The sequence below is a fragment of the Oncorhynchus keta genome, unplaced genomic scaffold (assembly GCF_023373465.1).
Source record: "Oncorhynchus keta strain PuntledgeMale-10-30-2019 unplaced genomic scaffold, Oket_V2 Un_contig_496_pilon_pilon, whole genome shotgun sequence".
In the NCBI taxonomy this organism is placed as follows: Eukaryota; Metazoa; Chordata; class Actinopteri; order Salmoniformes; family Salmonidae; genus Oncorhynchus; species Oncorhynchus keta.
This window is the reverse complement of record NW_026288052.1, coordinates 304,006-318,252: the sequence shown is the minus strand read 5'-3', so window position 1 is coordinate 318,252 and position 14,247 is coordinate 304,006. Positions and strand designations below refer to the sequence as shown.

General features: G+C 42.0%; 1 protein-coding gene across 3 annotated transcripts; it reads left to right on the top strand.

The window, feature by feature from the left end:
• The first annotated feature begins 3,168 nt into the window (after positions 1-3,168).
• Positions 3,169-14,127, top strand: LOC118374771 (meiotic recombination protein REC8 homolog). Of its 3 annotated transcripts, none has more exons than XM_035761263.1 (17): positions 3,169-3,282; positions 5,349-5,417; positions 5,622-5,764; positions 6,447-6,522; positions 6,644-6,764; positions 6,873-6,948; positions 7,091-7,158; positions 7,247-7,334; positions 7,411-7,576; positions 7,670-7,997; positions 8,124-8,190; positions 8,281-8,468; positions 8,643-8,691; positions 8,800-8,881; positions 8,989-9,105; positions 13,276-13,382; positions 13,453-14,127. In XM_035761263.1, exons 3-17 carry the CDS (start codon positions 5,632-5,634, stop codon positions 13,554-13,556), a joined length of 1,770 nt encoding a protein of 589 aa, XP_035617156.1. In that variant the 5' UTR covers positions 3,169-3,282; positions 5,349-5,417; positions 5,622-5,631; the 3' UTR covers positions 13,557-14,127. The 3 variants fall into 3 exon arrangements, with proteins under 3 accessions (XP_035617156.1, XP_035617155.1, XP_035617154.1); XM_035761262.2 differs by lacking the exon at positions 3,169-3,282 and adding an exon at positions 4,169-4,474 and having other exon boundaries at positions 6,873-6,930; XM_035761261.2 differs by lacking the exon at positions 3,169-3,282 and adding an exon at positions 4,170-4,474.
• Positions 14,128-14,247: the final 120 nt, after the last annotated feature.

The following is a 14,247-nucleotide window of genomic DNA, read 5'->3' as shown; positions in this document are numbered from 1 at the left end:
CATGTAATTGTCCATAAAATCCTTTGACACTTATGAAATGCTTGTAATTATACTTCAGTATTCCATAGTAACATCTGACAAAAATATCTAAAGACACTGAAGCAGCAAACTTTGTGGAACTTTTGGCCACGACTGTGGTCTGAGACCAGTTTGATATTTTCTCTATATCCCTATATTACCTGCATTCTCTGTCTTCAGCTTCTCCACCTGGCTGTCACTCTGGCCTCCATTCCTAGAATATGATGCAAAAAGATACCACTTAGTTATTTGTTAATTACAGTAATCAAATAACATAAGTTACAGATGTCTCAGGTTACCTGCATTTTCTCTCTCCAATTCCTCCACCTTGTTTTTGTGGAAGTGCAGTTCAGTCTTAGTGACTCATCTCCACTCTCTGGTTCACCACCTTTCTGCAGCTGACAGCTAGTGAGAGAGAGGTGGAGGGGCTGAAGAGTGAGGAAACAGGTGATATTAATTTGAATTTCAGTGTATGTTTGCAGTGGATTGCACATGTTTAATTCAGTAGGGATTAAAAAGCCTCTCTTCATGTTATTGCAGGTTTGGAGGCCAGACTCAGTGCCAGTGAGAGCCAGGTGAAGGAGCTGAAAGGAGAGGTGGAGGAGCTGAAAGGAGAGGTGAAGGAGCTGAAAGGAGAGGTGAAGGAGCTGGAAGGAGAGGTGGAGGAGCTGAAAGGAGAGGTGAAGGAGCTGAAAGGAGAGGTGGAGGAACTGAAAGGAGAGGTGAAGGAGCTGAAAGGAGAGGTGGAGGAACTGAAAGGAGAGGTGAATGAGCTGAAAGGAGAGGTGGAGGAGCTGAAAGGAGAGATGGAGCTGAAAGGAGAGGTGGAGGAGCTGAAAGGAGAGGTGGAGGAGCTGAAAGGAGAGATGGAGCTGAAAGGAGGTGGAGGAACTGAAAGGAGAGGTAGAGGAGCTGAAAGGAGAGGTAGAGGAGCTGAAAGGAGAGGTGGAGGAGCTGAAAGGAGAGGTGGAGGAGCTGAAAGGAGAGGTGGAGGAGCTGAAAGGAGAGCTGGATGAGCTGAAAGGAGAGGTGGAGGAGCTGCAGAAAGGTGGTGAACCAGTGATAAATGATCAGATGGTCATGTACAGGTAGAGATATTGGTGTGCAAAAGAGCAGAAAAGTAAATAAATAAAAACAGTATGGGGATGAGGTAGGTAAAAATGGTTGGGCTATTTGCCGATAGACTATGTACAGCTGCAGCGATCGGTTAGCTGCTCAGATAGCAGATGTTTGAAGTTGGTGAAGGAGATAAAAGTCTCCAACTTCAGTGATTTTTGCAATTCGTTCCAGTCACAGGCAGCAGAGAACTGGAACGAAAGGCGGCCAAATGAGGTAAGGGTAGGTAACAACACATCGCCACGCTTATCCTTAACACAGGGGCCTCTCAATGGTGCGTGCTCAGCCACCTCCTGTACACCCTGTTCACTCATGACTGCACGGCCAGGCACGACTCCAACACCATCATTAAATTTGACGATGACACAACAGTGGTAGGCCTGATCACCAAAAACAATGAGACAGCCTATCGGGAGGAGGTCAGAGAGCTGGCCGTGTGGTTCCAGGACAACAACCTCTCCCTCAACGTGATCAAGACAAAGGAGATGATTGTGGACTACAGGAAAAAGAGGACTGAGTGTAACAGTATAACTTTAGACTGTCCCTCGCCCATACCCGGGCGCGAACCAAGGGCCCTCTGCACACATCAACAACAGTCACCGACGAAGCATCGTTACCCATCGCTCCACAAAAGCCGCGGCCCTTGCAGAGCAAGGGGAACCACTACTTCAAGGTCTCAGAGCAAGTGACGTCACTGATTGAAACGCTATTTAGCGTGCACCACCGCTAACTAGCTAGCTATTTCACATCCGTTACACGAGCACGCCCCCATTCTCATCGACGGGGCTGCAGTGGAGCAGGTTGAGAGCCTCAGGTTCCTTGGTGTCCACATCACCAACAAACTAACATGGTCCAAGCACACCATGACAGATGTGACCTGTTCCCCCTCAGGAGACTGAAAAGATTTGGCATGGTTCCTCAGATCCTCAAAAGGTTCTACAGCTGCACCATCGAGAGCATCCTGACTGGTATGGCAACTATTCAGCCTCCAACCACAAGGCACTACAGAGGGTAGTGCGAACGGCCCAGTACATCACTGGGGCCAAGCTTCCTGCCATCCAGGACCTCTATACCAGGCGGTGTCAGAGGAAGGGCCTGAAAACTGTCAAAGACTCCAGCCACCCTAGTCATAGACTGTTCTCTCTGCTACCACACAGCAAGCGGTACCGGAGCGCCAAGTCTAGGTCTAAAAGGCTTCTCAACAGCTTCTACCCCCAAGCCATAAGACTCCTGAACATGTAGTCAAATGCCTACCCAGACTATTCACATTGCCACCCACTCCCCTCTCCACACCACTGCTACTCTCTGTTGTCATCTATGCATAGTCACTTTAATTAAATAGTCACTTTAATTAGTACATACTACCTCAACTAACCGGTCGGTGCCCCCGCACACTCACTCTGTACCGGCACCCCCCTGTATGTATTGTTTTTTTACTGCTCCTCTTTAATTACTTGTTACTTTTATCTCTTATTCTTATCCATATTTTTTTTAACTGCACTGTCGGTTAGGGGCTTGTAAGTAAGCAATTTCACTGTAAGGTCTACCTACACATGTTGTATGCGTGGCATTTGACTAATACAACTTGATTTGATAGAGCAAATGTTTTTTAGAAGTAAAAATGGTTGTATGTTTTAATTCTGTAATGTATGGAGTGCCTCTGTAATGTATGGATTGTTGCTGCATTCTTGGCCAGATCTCCCTTGAAAAGAATACTATGGGTCTCAATGGGCTTTGCCTGGTTAAATAAATAAAAATGCAGCATTCAAACATTACATTACAGCTAAACAATGGATATGTAGCGTTTTGCAAAAAAACTAACTTTCATACACATCTAAAATCTTAGAACAGTAATATTTTACACACACATGAAGGTATCCACCCATAAGCAATAATTTCTGATTAAAAAAAAATGGCGTGTTCATGTGTTAGTCGGAACTAAGAAACTCTGACATTTCCGACTTGCTAACTGGTTGAACGCAGTTAACCCAGTTAGCAAGTCGGAAATGTCAGAGTTTCGTATTCCGAATAGCACGTTAACGTGACAAACTTTTCAGACGTAGCTCATAAAAGGAGGCTGGTGGGAGAAGCTATAGGAAGGCGGGCTAATTGTGTGGCGGATGTGAAAAGGCTAGCTAGTTAGCGGTGGTGAGTACTAATAGTGTTTCAGTCGGTGATGTCACTCGCTCTGAGACCTAGAAGTAGTTGCTCTGCAAGGGCCGTTGCTTTTGTGGCGCGATGGGTAACGATGCTTCGTGAGTGACTGTGGTTGATATGTGCAGATGGTCCCTGGTTCGAGCCCAGGTTGGGTTGAGGAGAGGAACGGAAGCTATACTGTTACAATTGCAATGGAATAAATTGAACGGCGATAAACATGTGGATTCATATGTTTGATACCTTTACATAAATTCCATTCCAGACATTACAATGAGCTCGTCCAACCAGCCTCCACGGTAGTTTATACATCGTTAAAACATTTCTGATGGGTTTCAAAGACCATGTAGAATGTAAGTCGCTTTGGATAAAAGCGTCTGCTAAATGGCATATATTATATTATTATATTATTATTAAACTTTGATCATTTATTTTTATGATCATTTATTTGTCATGGTCTTAGGTCTATTTTTTGTTTTTGGTCACCTAAATCTAGGCCTATAGATGACAGGGTCAACATTCATTGACAAGTGAAAAAGAAATGCTGCTTTCCATCGTTAAATGAGATAATGCTCAAAAAACGTTTTTCAGTTATTAAAAGATCAAAAAGATTTTCCTTTATGAGTCGGAGTTTGATAAATGTGGTTTAACTTCAACGTTCATAATATTCACATTCATTGAAAATATGATGAGTAAAATGTGATTGATTCCCCTATGCCCATCATTTCAGTTGGTCAACAGGTGTCCGACCAGTCTATTGGTTAAGAGCCAGACGATGGTAAACCGTGTCTGTAAAAGGGCGTATTCGTTTTGCATGGCCCGGTGCACTTGGTAATAGGATATTTCTCATTAGGACCAATGGAATGATCTAAAATATGCGAAATCCGCCAACCCAGGGTACCAGGCCATGCAAAACGAACACATTAATTTCTGTCAGTTCTTTGCGTCGGTTCTCATTGGCAGTTGTGATAGTGTATATGCATCAGATACATTATTTCCCTAAATCCATTTGGTCAGATCAGTCAGTACGAGAAATGCTATTTTAGACATAGGCCTAACTAACGGTTTACATTCAATATTTCAATTAAAAGTTAGAATTATTTAGCTCGTTAATTTGTAAGGAACCAGTTATGTTTTTCTCCCCAAGCGTTTTGAATCGTCACACAGGGTGCTTCTCCACAATATGGTGAGTAGGCCAGTTGCTATAAGATTGCGGTTGATATTTGATATGTCGGCTAGAACCGTTTCATTTGGATGAAGGGACAATTTTAATGACGTATGGGGATAATAGATCATTCGATTCTCATCATGTTTTTGTAACTTTTTCATAATCCTACACGAGCTCCACGGCATAGCCTATTTAGACTATTACCTGCTTATCATGTCTACCTAGCCTAGTGTATGATCAATTGCTAAATCAGCCTAGACTACTTCATGAAAGATGAATGTAGTAGGCCTACCTTGCAATGAATAAGACACAATTATAACTCTATTATAATAATGTAACACTATCATAATATTAGTTAAGCCTATCCTATTTATCTAAAATCATTTTCTGATATTTCTAATTTTGTTAAATCTAGCTGCTAGTGTCTGGGGTCATGTAAAGGAGAACAGGTGCAACAACCAGACATAACAATGATAGACCAGGTAAACACATAGGAAACATAAATAAACATTTGTGCTCTTCTCATTGTCAACAGATACACATCAGTGAATGCCGCGCTAGAATTAAACTGAGACGCATAAAATGAAAAACGCTTAAACGTCTCGGAAATTATTAGAGAAGAAGGGAGAGATCTTCAGTCTGAAAGCTTGAAAGAGAAGTTTGATTTCCACGCCAGCCTCGCAGTCCGCTAGCCCTCGCTCTGCAACTTTTGTCCAATCAGAGCCCTTCAGAGGTTTCCGGTCGACATTACTGTCCAATCACACCGCTTCCAGTGTTTTTTCCATATCAGCGCAGTGAAACAGAGTAGAAGCAAAGCAGGCCAGCTATCTGATTACTGATATCCATTTGTCTGTAATGATGGGAATGTCCATCTGTTGTGTGGTGATTTTAGGTTGGCTGCCACCAAAGGGATAAAGATCCCACAAAAAGATTTCCTGAAAGTCAATGTCCAACGAACATGGTAAGAGAGGGTTTGCCTTTGCCTGTTAGTCATTGAAAAACTTTTGCTTTTGTGTAAAGCTATCATTAGTGTTCTACAATTGAAAACATATATAAATATAGGGCACGGTTACATTTAGTTTTTAATCATTCCTTTCTGAGCCCTGTGCTATAGCAGTCTACACTGATGCCATCATGCCATTTCCCATTTGTTGTGCATCTACAGTAATGACATCATGGACTATGTGCTGGTGCGAGTCCCGGCCCCTCTGCCGGGATTGCCCCGCCCCCGTTTCTCCCTCTACCTCTCCTCCCAGCTCCAATATGGTGTCATCATCGTCTACCACCGCCAGTGTGGGATGCTCCTGGGTAAGAGGGAGGGGAAAGGGGAAGGAGAGGGGGAGTGAGTAGGAAAAGAGAAGGTTGGAGAGAGGGATTATGCATGTAGGGGAGAATAGAAGGAAAAGACAAGTAGTGTGACAGTAGAGTTATGACCTCTGACCTGTAGTGTGACACGAGAGTTATGACCTCTGACCTGTTGGGTGACAGGAGAGTTATGACCTCTGACCTGTAGGGTGACAGGAGAGTTATGACCTCTGACCTGTAGTGTGACAGAAGAATTATGACCTCGGACCTGTAGTGTGACACGAGAGTTATGACCTCTGACCTGTTGGGTGACAGGAGAGTTATGACCTCTGACCTGTAGGGTGACAGGAGAGTTATGACCTCTGACCTGTAGTGTGACAGAAGAATTATGACCTCGGACCTGTAGTGTGACACGAGAGTTATGACCTCTGACCTGTAGTGTGACAGGAGAGTTGTGACCTCTGACCTGTAGGGTGACAGGAGAGTTATGATCTCTGACCTGTAGTGTGACAGAAGAATTATGACCTCGGACTTGTAGTGTGACACGAGAGTTATGACCTCTGACCTGTAGTGTGACAGGAGAGTTATGACCTCTGACCTGTAGGGTGACAGGAGAGTTATGACCCCGGACCTGTAGGGTGACAGGAGAGTTATGACCTCTGACCTGTAGTGTGTGTGTTTCCAGAGGAGATCCAGCACATTCTGGACAGACTAGCCAAGACCAGAACCGCCCAGAAGATCGATGTGGATGAGTCTGATAGGTGGGTACAACAAAGCCAGTTTCTCAAGTCTCATGTTCTTCCTGATGGAGAGAGGCGTCTGGCGAGTGCACTGACACAAATGGCTGCCATGAATTAGGATCTCTCGCTCTCTCTCACGCAGACACACTCTTTCTCTCCCTGATGTGTTGTCTCTCCTGGAGGAAAGTGAATGGGCAGCGAACCCCTTCTTTGGAGAAATACATTCTGGGTACACCATGCCCAGCCCTAACACACTAATACAGGTACATCGGACAGTGTCTCAAATGACTGACTGTGTGTGTGTGTGTGTGTGTGTTCTATTGACACATCTTGTCTTTCTCTAATCTCTTGTTCCTCTTCTTGTCTGTCAGCTGGGTGGAGAGTTTAGGAGAGAAGCCACTCCTGAGCGCCCCCTGCTTCTGAGTCCAGGTATTCCCACTCAGGACGGTGAGAGAGGAGGGTGGGGAAGGAGGGGGGAGTTTACTACATTAAGGGGAGTGGAGAAAAGGAAGAGTGGTCATGAGTTAAATGATAATCCATTGTGTTTCCTTTATTGTTGTTTATGGTCTTATCCCTCGTTCATTCCCAGGTATCACAGCGTCTCCAGACTCCATCACTCTGATAGAGACTGAACCTGTCACCATCCCCTCAGCAGAGGTACGCCTGTCAATCAGAACAGCTGTCAATCAAACTAACTTTCCAATCAAACCATCTCTCTCTCTATTCCTAACTTTCTCACTGGCAGTTTGAAGGGGCGGAGCTCGCTGAGGTCACACATCAAAACATGGGGATGATTGACTTGCTAATGGACCAATTAGATCACTTCCCAGAGGGTGAGTGACAGGTAAATGATCCTCTGTCCTTGCCCCCTATACACAGGGCAGAGTTAAAAATGAGTATGTGTTTCAGGAGAGATGGAGGCAGAGCGAGAGAGGGGCCCAGAGAGAGAAGAGAGGGAGAGAGAAGGAGAATCTGTGGGAGAAGGGGACTTGGAGAGAGAGGGAGAAAGTGAACAAGAAGTAGAAAGAGCAGAAGCGATAGAGAGGAGGAGAGATGTCATTGGATCCCTTATTGGGTAGGTTAATATAAACTGACACAGACACACACCCTCACACACACTCACTCACACACACACAGTAACTTTGGTTCCCGCTGTCTCCTCTGTCAGACTGCCGTATACCACCCTATCCAGCGAGGACCCCACTGTGCTGCCTGGCGAGGAGACAGAGCTGCCCATGGAGATGCCTGCCGCACTCGCAGAAGAGAGGACACCAGTGTCTGTCCCTCTGCCCCCTTCCACAACCGGTGAACCAGAGGAGCGAGGGATGGCTAGAGAGAGGGGAAGATGGAGAGATAGCCCCACCCTACAGGATGTTACTCCCCCAGTGAAGCAACCTCGTAGGAGGCAGCTGCTCTTCATCGACCAGGAAACACAGATATCCCAGGAGGCACTGCAGCAACAGATAGACAACACTCTCATACAGACCAGGCCCCTGGTACACCTCCTCCCACACACACATTTGAACTATACACTCACAACTGTAATAATTAACAAAGTATTCATAAACAAGTCAATCAATTAGTGAAAGTGTGAGAGTAAGTAAGATGTGTGTGTGTTCCAGGTTGTAATCAGTGGTCCCTCTAAGAGAACAGTGTCTCCAGTTGATCTCCTTGGTAACCCATGCACCAGTGAGTATCAACACTCATACTCTCTCTTTCTCACTGTTTAACAGCCTTCAATCAACACTGAGATAATGTTAGGTCTCCATTTCTCCTCAGCCCTCCCTCCAGAGCTGATGTTGCCATGGAAACAGGTGGCGATCGTCGCAGCGCTCACTGGCTCCGCCCTGCTGGTAGGGAGGACAGAGACAGACTCTGAGTCAGAGAGAGAGAGGGATAAAGAGAGAGTGATGAAGGCAAAGGAGGAGGGAGGCAGAGAGCAGGAGGGAGAGCTCAGCTCAAAAGAGGTGAGGCGGGATCAAACTGTTTTTTTGGTGACTACACGTGTGCACCTAATAACTGGACAATGATGATATCGACAATTATCCCCGTGTGTGTGTGTGTGTGTGTGTGTGTGTGTGTGTGTGTGTGTGTGTGTGTGTGTGTGTGTGTGTGTGTGTGTGTGTGTGTGTGTGTGGTAGGTACCTAGAGATTTGGCAGAGTCTGGCCTGTCCCAGCATGATGTTTCCAGTAAGATATTACAATACTGTAGTATCATTCCATAGATCATTCATATAAGGCTAAGGGACATGTGCTTGGTCATCTCACGATAGATGTTAACTCTGTGTGTTCCTCCAGCTCGGTCTCCGCTGTCCCTAGAGGTCTCTGATAGAGACATGTCCCGGGAGAACTCCCCCCTGGACACACCCGAAAGCAGAGGGTGAGAAAAGAGAGAGGAGAAGAGGGGAGGAAGAGAGTTGTATATTGTGTGCAACTGGTAGTTACATACAGTTGACACCTGATAATGTCATATTGTGTTGTGTTCAGGTCTCCTGTCCCCAGGTCTGTGTCCAAACTGAAGGACATTCCAGAGGAGGGCGAGGGACCGCTGGAGAGAGAGGCAGAGGACATACCTATGGCTGATTTATCAGCAGAGCTACTGGAGTAATAATCTAGCTATTATATCATCAAATTATAGTTATTTTTTATTTTGTCTTCTGTTTTATTTCTTCTGTTTTATTTTGTCTTCTGTTTTTATTTCTTCTGTTTTTATTTCTTCTGTTTTGTTTCTTCTTCTGTTTTTATTTCTTCTATTTCATTTCTTTTGTTTTTATTTCTTCTGTTTTATTTCTTCTGTTTTATTTCTTCTGTTTTATTTCTTCTTCTGTTTTATTTCTTCTTCTGTTTTTATTTCTTCTTCAGTTTTGTTTCTTCTGTTTTGTTTCTTCTTCTGTTTTTATTTCTTCTTCTGTTTTGTTTCTTCTGTTTTATTTCTTCTTCTGTTTTATTTCTTCTTCTGTTTTTATTTCTTCTTCTGTTTTATTTCTTCTTCTGTTTTTATTTCTTCTTCTGTTTTATTTTTTCTGTTTTTATTTCTTCTGTTTTTATTTCTTCTTCTGTTTTGTTTCTTCTTCTGTTTTTATTTATTCTATTTCATTTCTTCTGTTTTTATTTCTTCTTCTGTTTTGTTTCTTCTTCTGTTTTTATTTCTTCTTCTGTTTTTATCTCTTCTGTTTTGTTTCTTCTGTTTTTATTTCTTCTTTTGTTTTTATTTCTTCTTCTGTTTTGTTTCTTCTTCTGTTTTTATTTCTTCTTCTGTTTTGTTTCTTCTTCTGTTTTTATTTCTTCTTCTGTTTTGTTTCTTCTTCTGTTTTTATTTCTTCTTCTGTTTTGTTTCTTCTTCTGTTTTCATCTCTTCTGTTTTGTTTATTCTGTTTTTATTTCTTCTTTTGTTTTTATTTCTTCTTCTGTTTTGTTTCTTCTTCTGTTTTTATTTCTTCTTCTGTTTTTATCTCTTCTGTTTTGTTTCTTCTGTTTTTATTTCTTCTTTTGTTTTTATTTCTTCTTCTGTTTTGTTTCTTCTTCTGTTTTTATTTCTTCTTCTGTTTTGTTTCTTCTGTTTTATTTCTTCTTTTGTTTTTATTTCTTCTTCTGTTTTGTTTCTTCTTCTGTTTTTATTTCTTCTTCTGTTTTGTTTCTTCTTCTGTTTTTATTTCTTCTTCTGTTTTATTTTTTCTGTTTTTATTTCTTCTGTTTTTATTTCTTCTTCTGTTTTTATTTCTTCTGTTTTGTTTCTTCTTCTGTTTTTATTTCTTCTGTTTTTATTTCTTCTTCTGTTTTTATTTCTTCTTTTGTTTTTATTTCTTCTTTTGTTTTTATTTCTTCTTTTGTTTTTATTTCTTCTTTTGTTTTTATTTCTTCTTTTGTTTTTATTTCTTCTTTTGTTTTTATTTCTTCTTCTGTTTTGTTTCTTCTTCTGTTTTTGTTTCTTCTTCTGTTTTTATTTCTTCTTCTGTTTTTTTTTCTTCTTCTGTTTTTATTTCTTCTTCTGTTTTTTTCTTCTTTTGTTTTTATTTCTTCTGTTTTGTTTCTTCTTCTGTTTTTATTTCTTCTTCTGTTTTGTTTCTTCTTCTGTTTTTATTTCTTTTTCTGTTTTGTTTCTTCTTCTGTTTTTATTTCTTCTTCTGTTTTGTTTCTTCTTCTGTTTTTATTTCTTCTTCTGTTTTGTTTCTTCTTCTGTTTTTATTTCTTCTTGTTTTATTTCTTCTTCTGTTTTTATTTCTTCTTCTGTTTTATTTCTTCTGTTTTTATTTCTTCTGTTTTTATTTCTTCTTCTGTTTTGTTTCTTCTTCTGTTTTTATTTCTTCTATTTCATTTCTTGTGTTTTTATTTCTTCTTCCGTTTTAATGTCTTCTGTTTTGTTTATTCTGTTTTTATTTCTTCTTTTGTTTTTATTTCTTCTTCTGTTTTGTTTCTTCTTCTGTTTTTATTTCTTCTTCTGTTTTGTTTCTTCTTCTGTTTTTATTTCTTCTGTTTTTATTTCTTCTGTTTTTATCTCTTCTGTTTTGTTTCTTCTGTTTTTATTTCTTCTTTTGTTTTTATTTCTTCTTCTGTTTTGTTTCTTCTTCTGTTTTTATTTCTTCTTCTGTTTTATTTCTTCTTTTGTTTTTATTTCTTCTTCTGTTTTGTTTCTTCTTCTGTTTTTATTTCTTCTTCTGTTTTATTTTTTCTGTTTTTATTTCTTCTGTTTTTATTTCTTCTTCTGTTTTTATTTCTTCTGTTTTGTTTCTTCTTCTGTTTTTATTTCTTTTTCTGTTTTTATTTCTTTTTCTGTTTTTATTTCTTCTTTTGTTTTTATTTCTTCTTCTGTTTTGTTTCTTCTGTTTTGTTTCTTCTTCTGTTTTGTTTCTTCTGTTTTTGTTTCTTACATTTACATTTACATTACATTTAAGTCATTTAGCAGACGCTCTTATCCAGAGCGACTTACAAATTGGTGCATACACCTTATGACAACCAGTGGAACAGCCACTTGCATCTAAATCTTGTTGGGGGGGAGAAGGATTACCTACCCTTACTTACCCTATCCTAGGTATTCCTTGAAGAGGTGGGGTTTCAGGTGTCTCCGGAAGGTGGTGATTGACTCCGCTGTCCTGGCGTCGTGAGGGAGTTTGTTCCACCATTGGGGGCCAGAGCAGCGAACAGTTTTGACTGGGCTGAGCGGGAACTGTACTTCCTCAGTGGTAGGGAGGCGAGCAGGCCAGAGGTGGATGAACGCAGTGCCCTTGTTTGGGTGTAGGGCCTGATCAGAGCCTGGAGGTACTGAGGTGCCGTTCCCCTCACAGCTCCGTAGGCGAGCACCATGGTCTTGTAGCGGATGCGAGCTTCAACTGGAAGCCAGTGGAGAGAGCGGAGGAGCGGGGTGACGTGAGAGAACTTGGGAAGGTTGAACACCAGACGGGCTGCGGCGTTCTGGATGAGTTGTAGGGGTTTAATGGCACAGGCAGGGAGCCCAGCCAACAGCGAGTTGCAGTAATCAAGACGGGAGATGACAAGTGCCTGGATTAGGACCTGCGCCGCTTCCTGTGTGAGGCAGGGTCGTACTCTGCGGATGTTGTAGAGCATGAACCTACAGGAACGGGACACCGCCTTGATGTTAGTTGAGAACGTCAGGGTGTTGTCCAGGATCACGCCAAGGTTCTTAGCGCTCTGGGAGGAGGACACAATGGAGTTGTCAACCGTGATGGCGAGATCATGGAACGGGCAGTCCTTCCCGGGAGGAAGAGGAGCTCCGTCTTGCTGAGGTTCAGCTTGAGGTGGTGATCCGTCATCCACACTGATATGTCTGCCAGACATGCAGAGATGCGATTCGCCACCTGGTCATCAGAAGGGGGAAAGGAGAAGATTAATTGTGTGTCGTCTGCATAGCAATGATAGGAGAGACCATGTGAGGTTATGACAGAGCCAAGTGACTTGGTGTATAGCGAGAATAAGAGAGGGCCTAGAACAGAGCCCTGGGGGACACCAGTGGTGAGAGCGCGTGGTGAGGAGACAGATTCTCGCCACGCCACCTGGTAGGAGCGACCTGTCAGGTAGGACGCAATCAAGCGTGGGCCGCGCCGGAGATGCCCAACTCGGAGAGGGTGGAGAGGAGGATCTGATGGTTCACAGTATCGAAGGCAGCCGATAGGTCTAGAAGGATGAGAGCAGAGGAGAGAGAGTTAGCTTTAGCAGTGCGGAGCGCCTCCGTGATACAGAGAAGAGCAGTCTCAGTTGAATGACTAGTCTTGAAACCTGACTGGTTTGGATCAAGAAGGTCATTCTGAGAGAGATAGCGGTAGAGCTGGCCAAGGACGGCACGCTCAAGAGTTTTGGAGAGAAAAGAGAGAAGGGATACTGGTCTGTAGTTGTTGACATCGGAGGGATCGAGTGTAGGTTTTTTCAGAAGGGGTGCAACTCTCGCTCTCTTGAAGACGGGAGGGACGTAGCCAGCGGTCAGGGATGAGTTGATAGAGATCTTCTTCTGTTTTTATTTCTTCTTCTGTTTTTATTTCTTCTGTTTTTATTTCTTCTTCTCCAGTTTTTATTTCTTCTGTTTTTATTTCTTCTCCAGTTTTTATTTCTTCTTCTGTTTTATTTCTTCTTCTGTTTTATTTCTTCTTCTGTTTTATTTCTTCTTCTGTTTTATTTCTTCTTCTCCAGTTTTTATTTCTTCTTCTGTTTTTATTTCTTCTGTTTTTATTTCTTCTTCTGTTTTATTTCTTCTTCTGTTTTTCTTCTTCTGTTTTATTTCTTCTTCTAAAAAAACTCACTCCGCCTCTCTGTGTGTTTCTCTAGCGCAGTGACAGAGCCTCTTGAGGATCATGAAGGGGTGCTGTTCCACTCTCTGCTGCCCCCACTGGCCCAACGCAGTAGTGTCACTCACTCATTCTGGACCCTACTGGGTAAGACAATGCAGATGTGTGTGTGTGTTTGTGTGTATAACAGTCAGGTGTGTGTGTGTGTTCTCTACAGAGATGGTAACTGCCAGGAGACTCTGTGTGCAGCAGGATGAACCTTACGGTGACATCATCATTTCACCTGGACCCAACTATGAGGAGGGGAATGAGAGTGTGTAACACACACACACACACACACACACACAGTTTATTCAAAGATGACTTTCAAATAGATCTCACAAACAGATAGTTTGAGTCGGGTAACTAGAAGAGACAACAGTTGACCTGTTCCCCTTTGCTAATCGTATTTTAGGTGCTTCATTTGTGTGTGTTATTTAGCAGACACTCTTATCCAGAGCAGCTTACAGTATTAAGTGTATACATGTCTTGTGTTTTTGATCTTGCCCCCAGTGGGAATCAAACCCACAACCATGGTGTTGCAAATGCCATCCTCTACCAACTGAGCCACACAGAACATTTTGTAAAGCTTAAAGTTTTTAAAGTTTTAAAGCAGGTTTTGCTTTGTTGTTTTTTTATATCAGTAGTCTCTTATTATATTATGTGACTAAAGACTGAATTTTATATTCAATATCACATTTCTCTTTTAAGCATTTTAAATGACTTTTCCACCATTTCTATTTCCGCAGTATTTTAGTCTATTCTTAGCCTGTGCTGACATATAAAGAACTCAGTGGTGGGTTTTTTACTTGTAACAGGTGTTTGTTTCTGTGAATAAACATGTCAAACTATTTCTCTGTGATGTGTGTGTCTGGGAGTTAAAAGTAGAATTATATATACAATGAAATGTACTCATGATTAACCACAATTGGAAGAAAAAAATTCAATTGAATAATAGCTCATACAGACTATA

Coding starts and splice junctions, on each gene's coding strand:
- LOC118374771 (XM_035761261.2), top strand. CDS start 4,419: ATGTTTTTCTCCCCAAGCGTTTTGAATCGTCACACAGGGTGCTTCTCC. Junction 7,159..7,246: donor TCACCATCCCCTCAGCAGAG/GTACGCCTGTCA, acceptor TCTCACTGGCAG/TTTGAAGGGGCGGAGCTCGC. Junction 8,191..8,280: donor CCTTGGTAACCCATGCACCA/GTGAGTATCAAC, acceptor ATTTCTCCTCAG/CCCTCCCTCCAGAGCTGATG.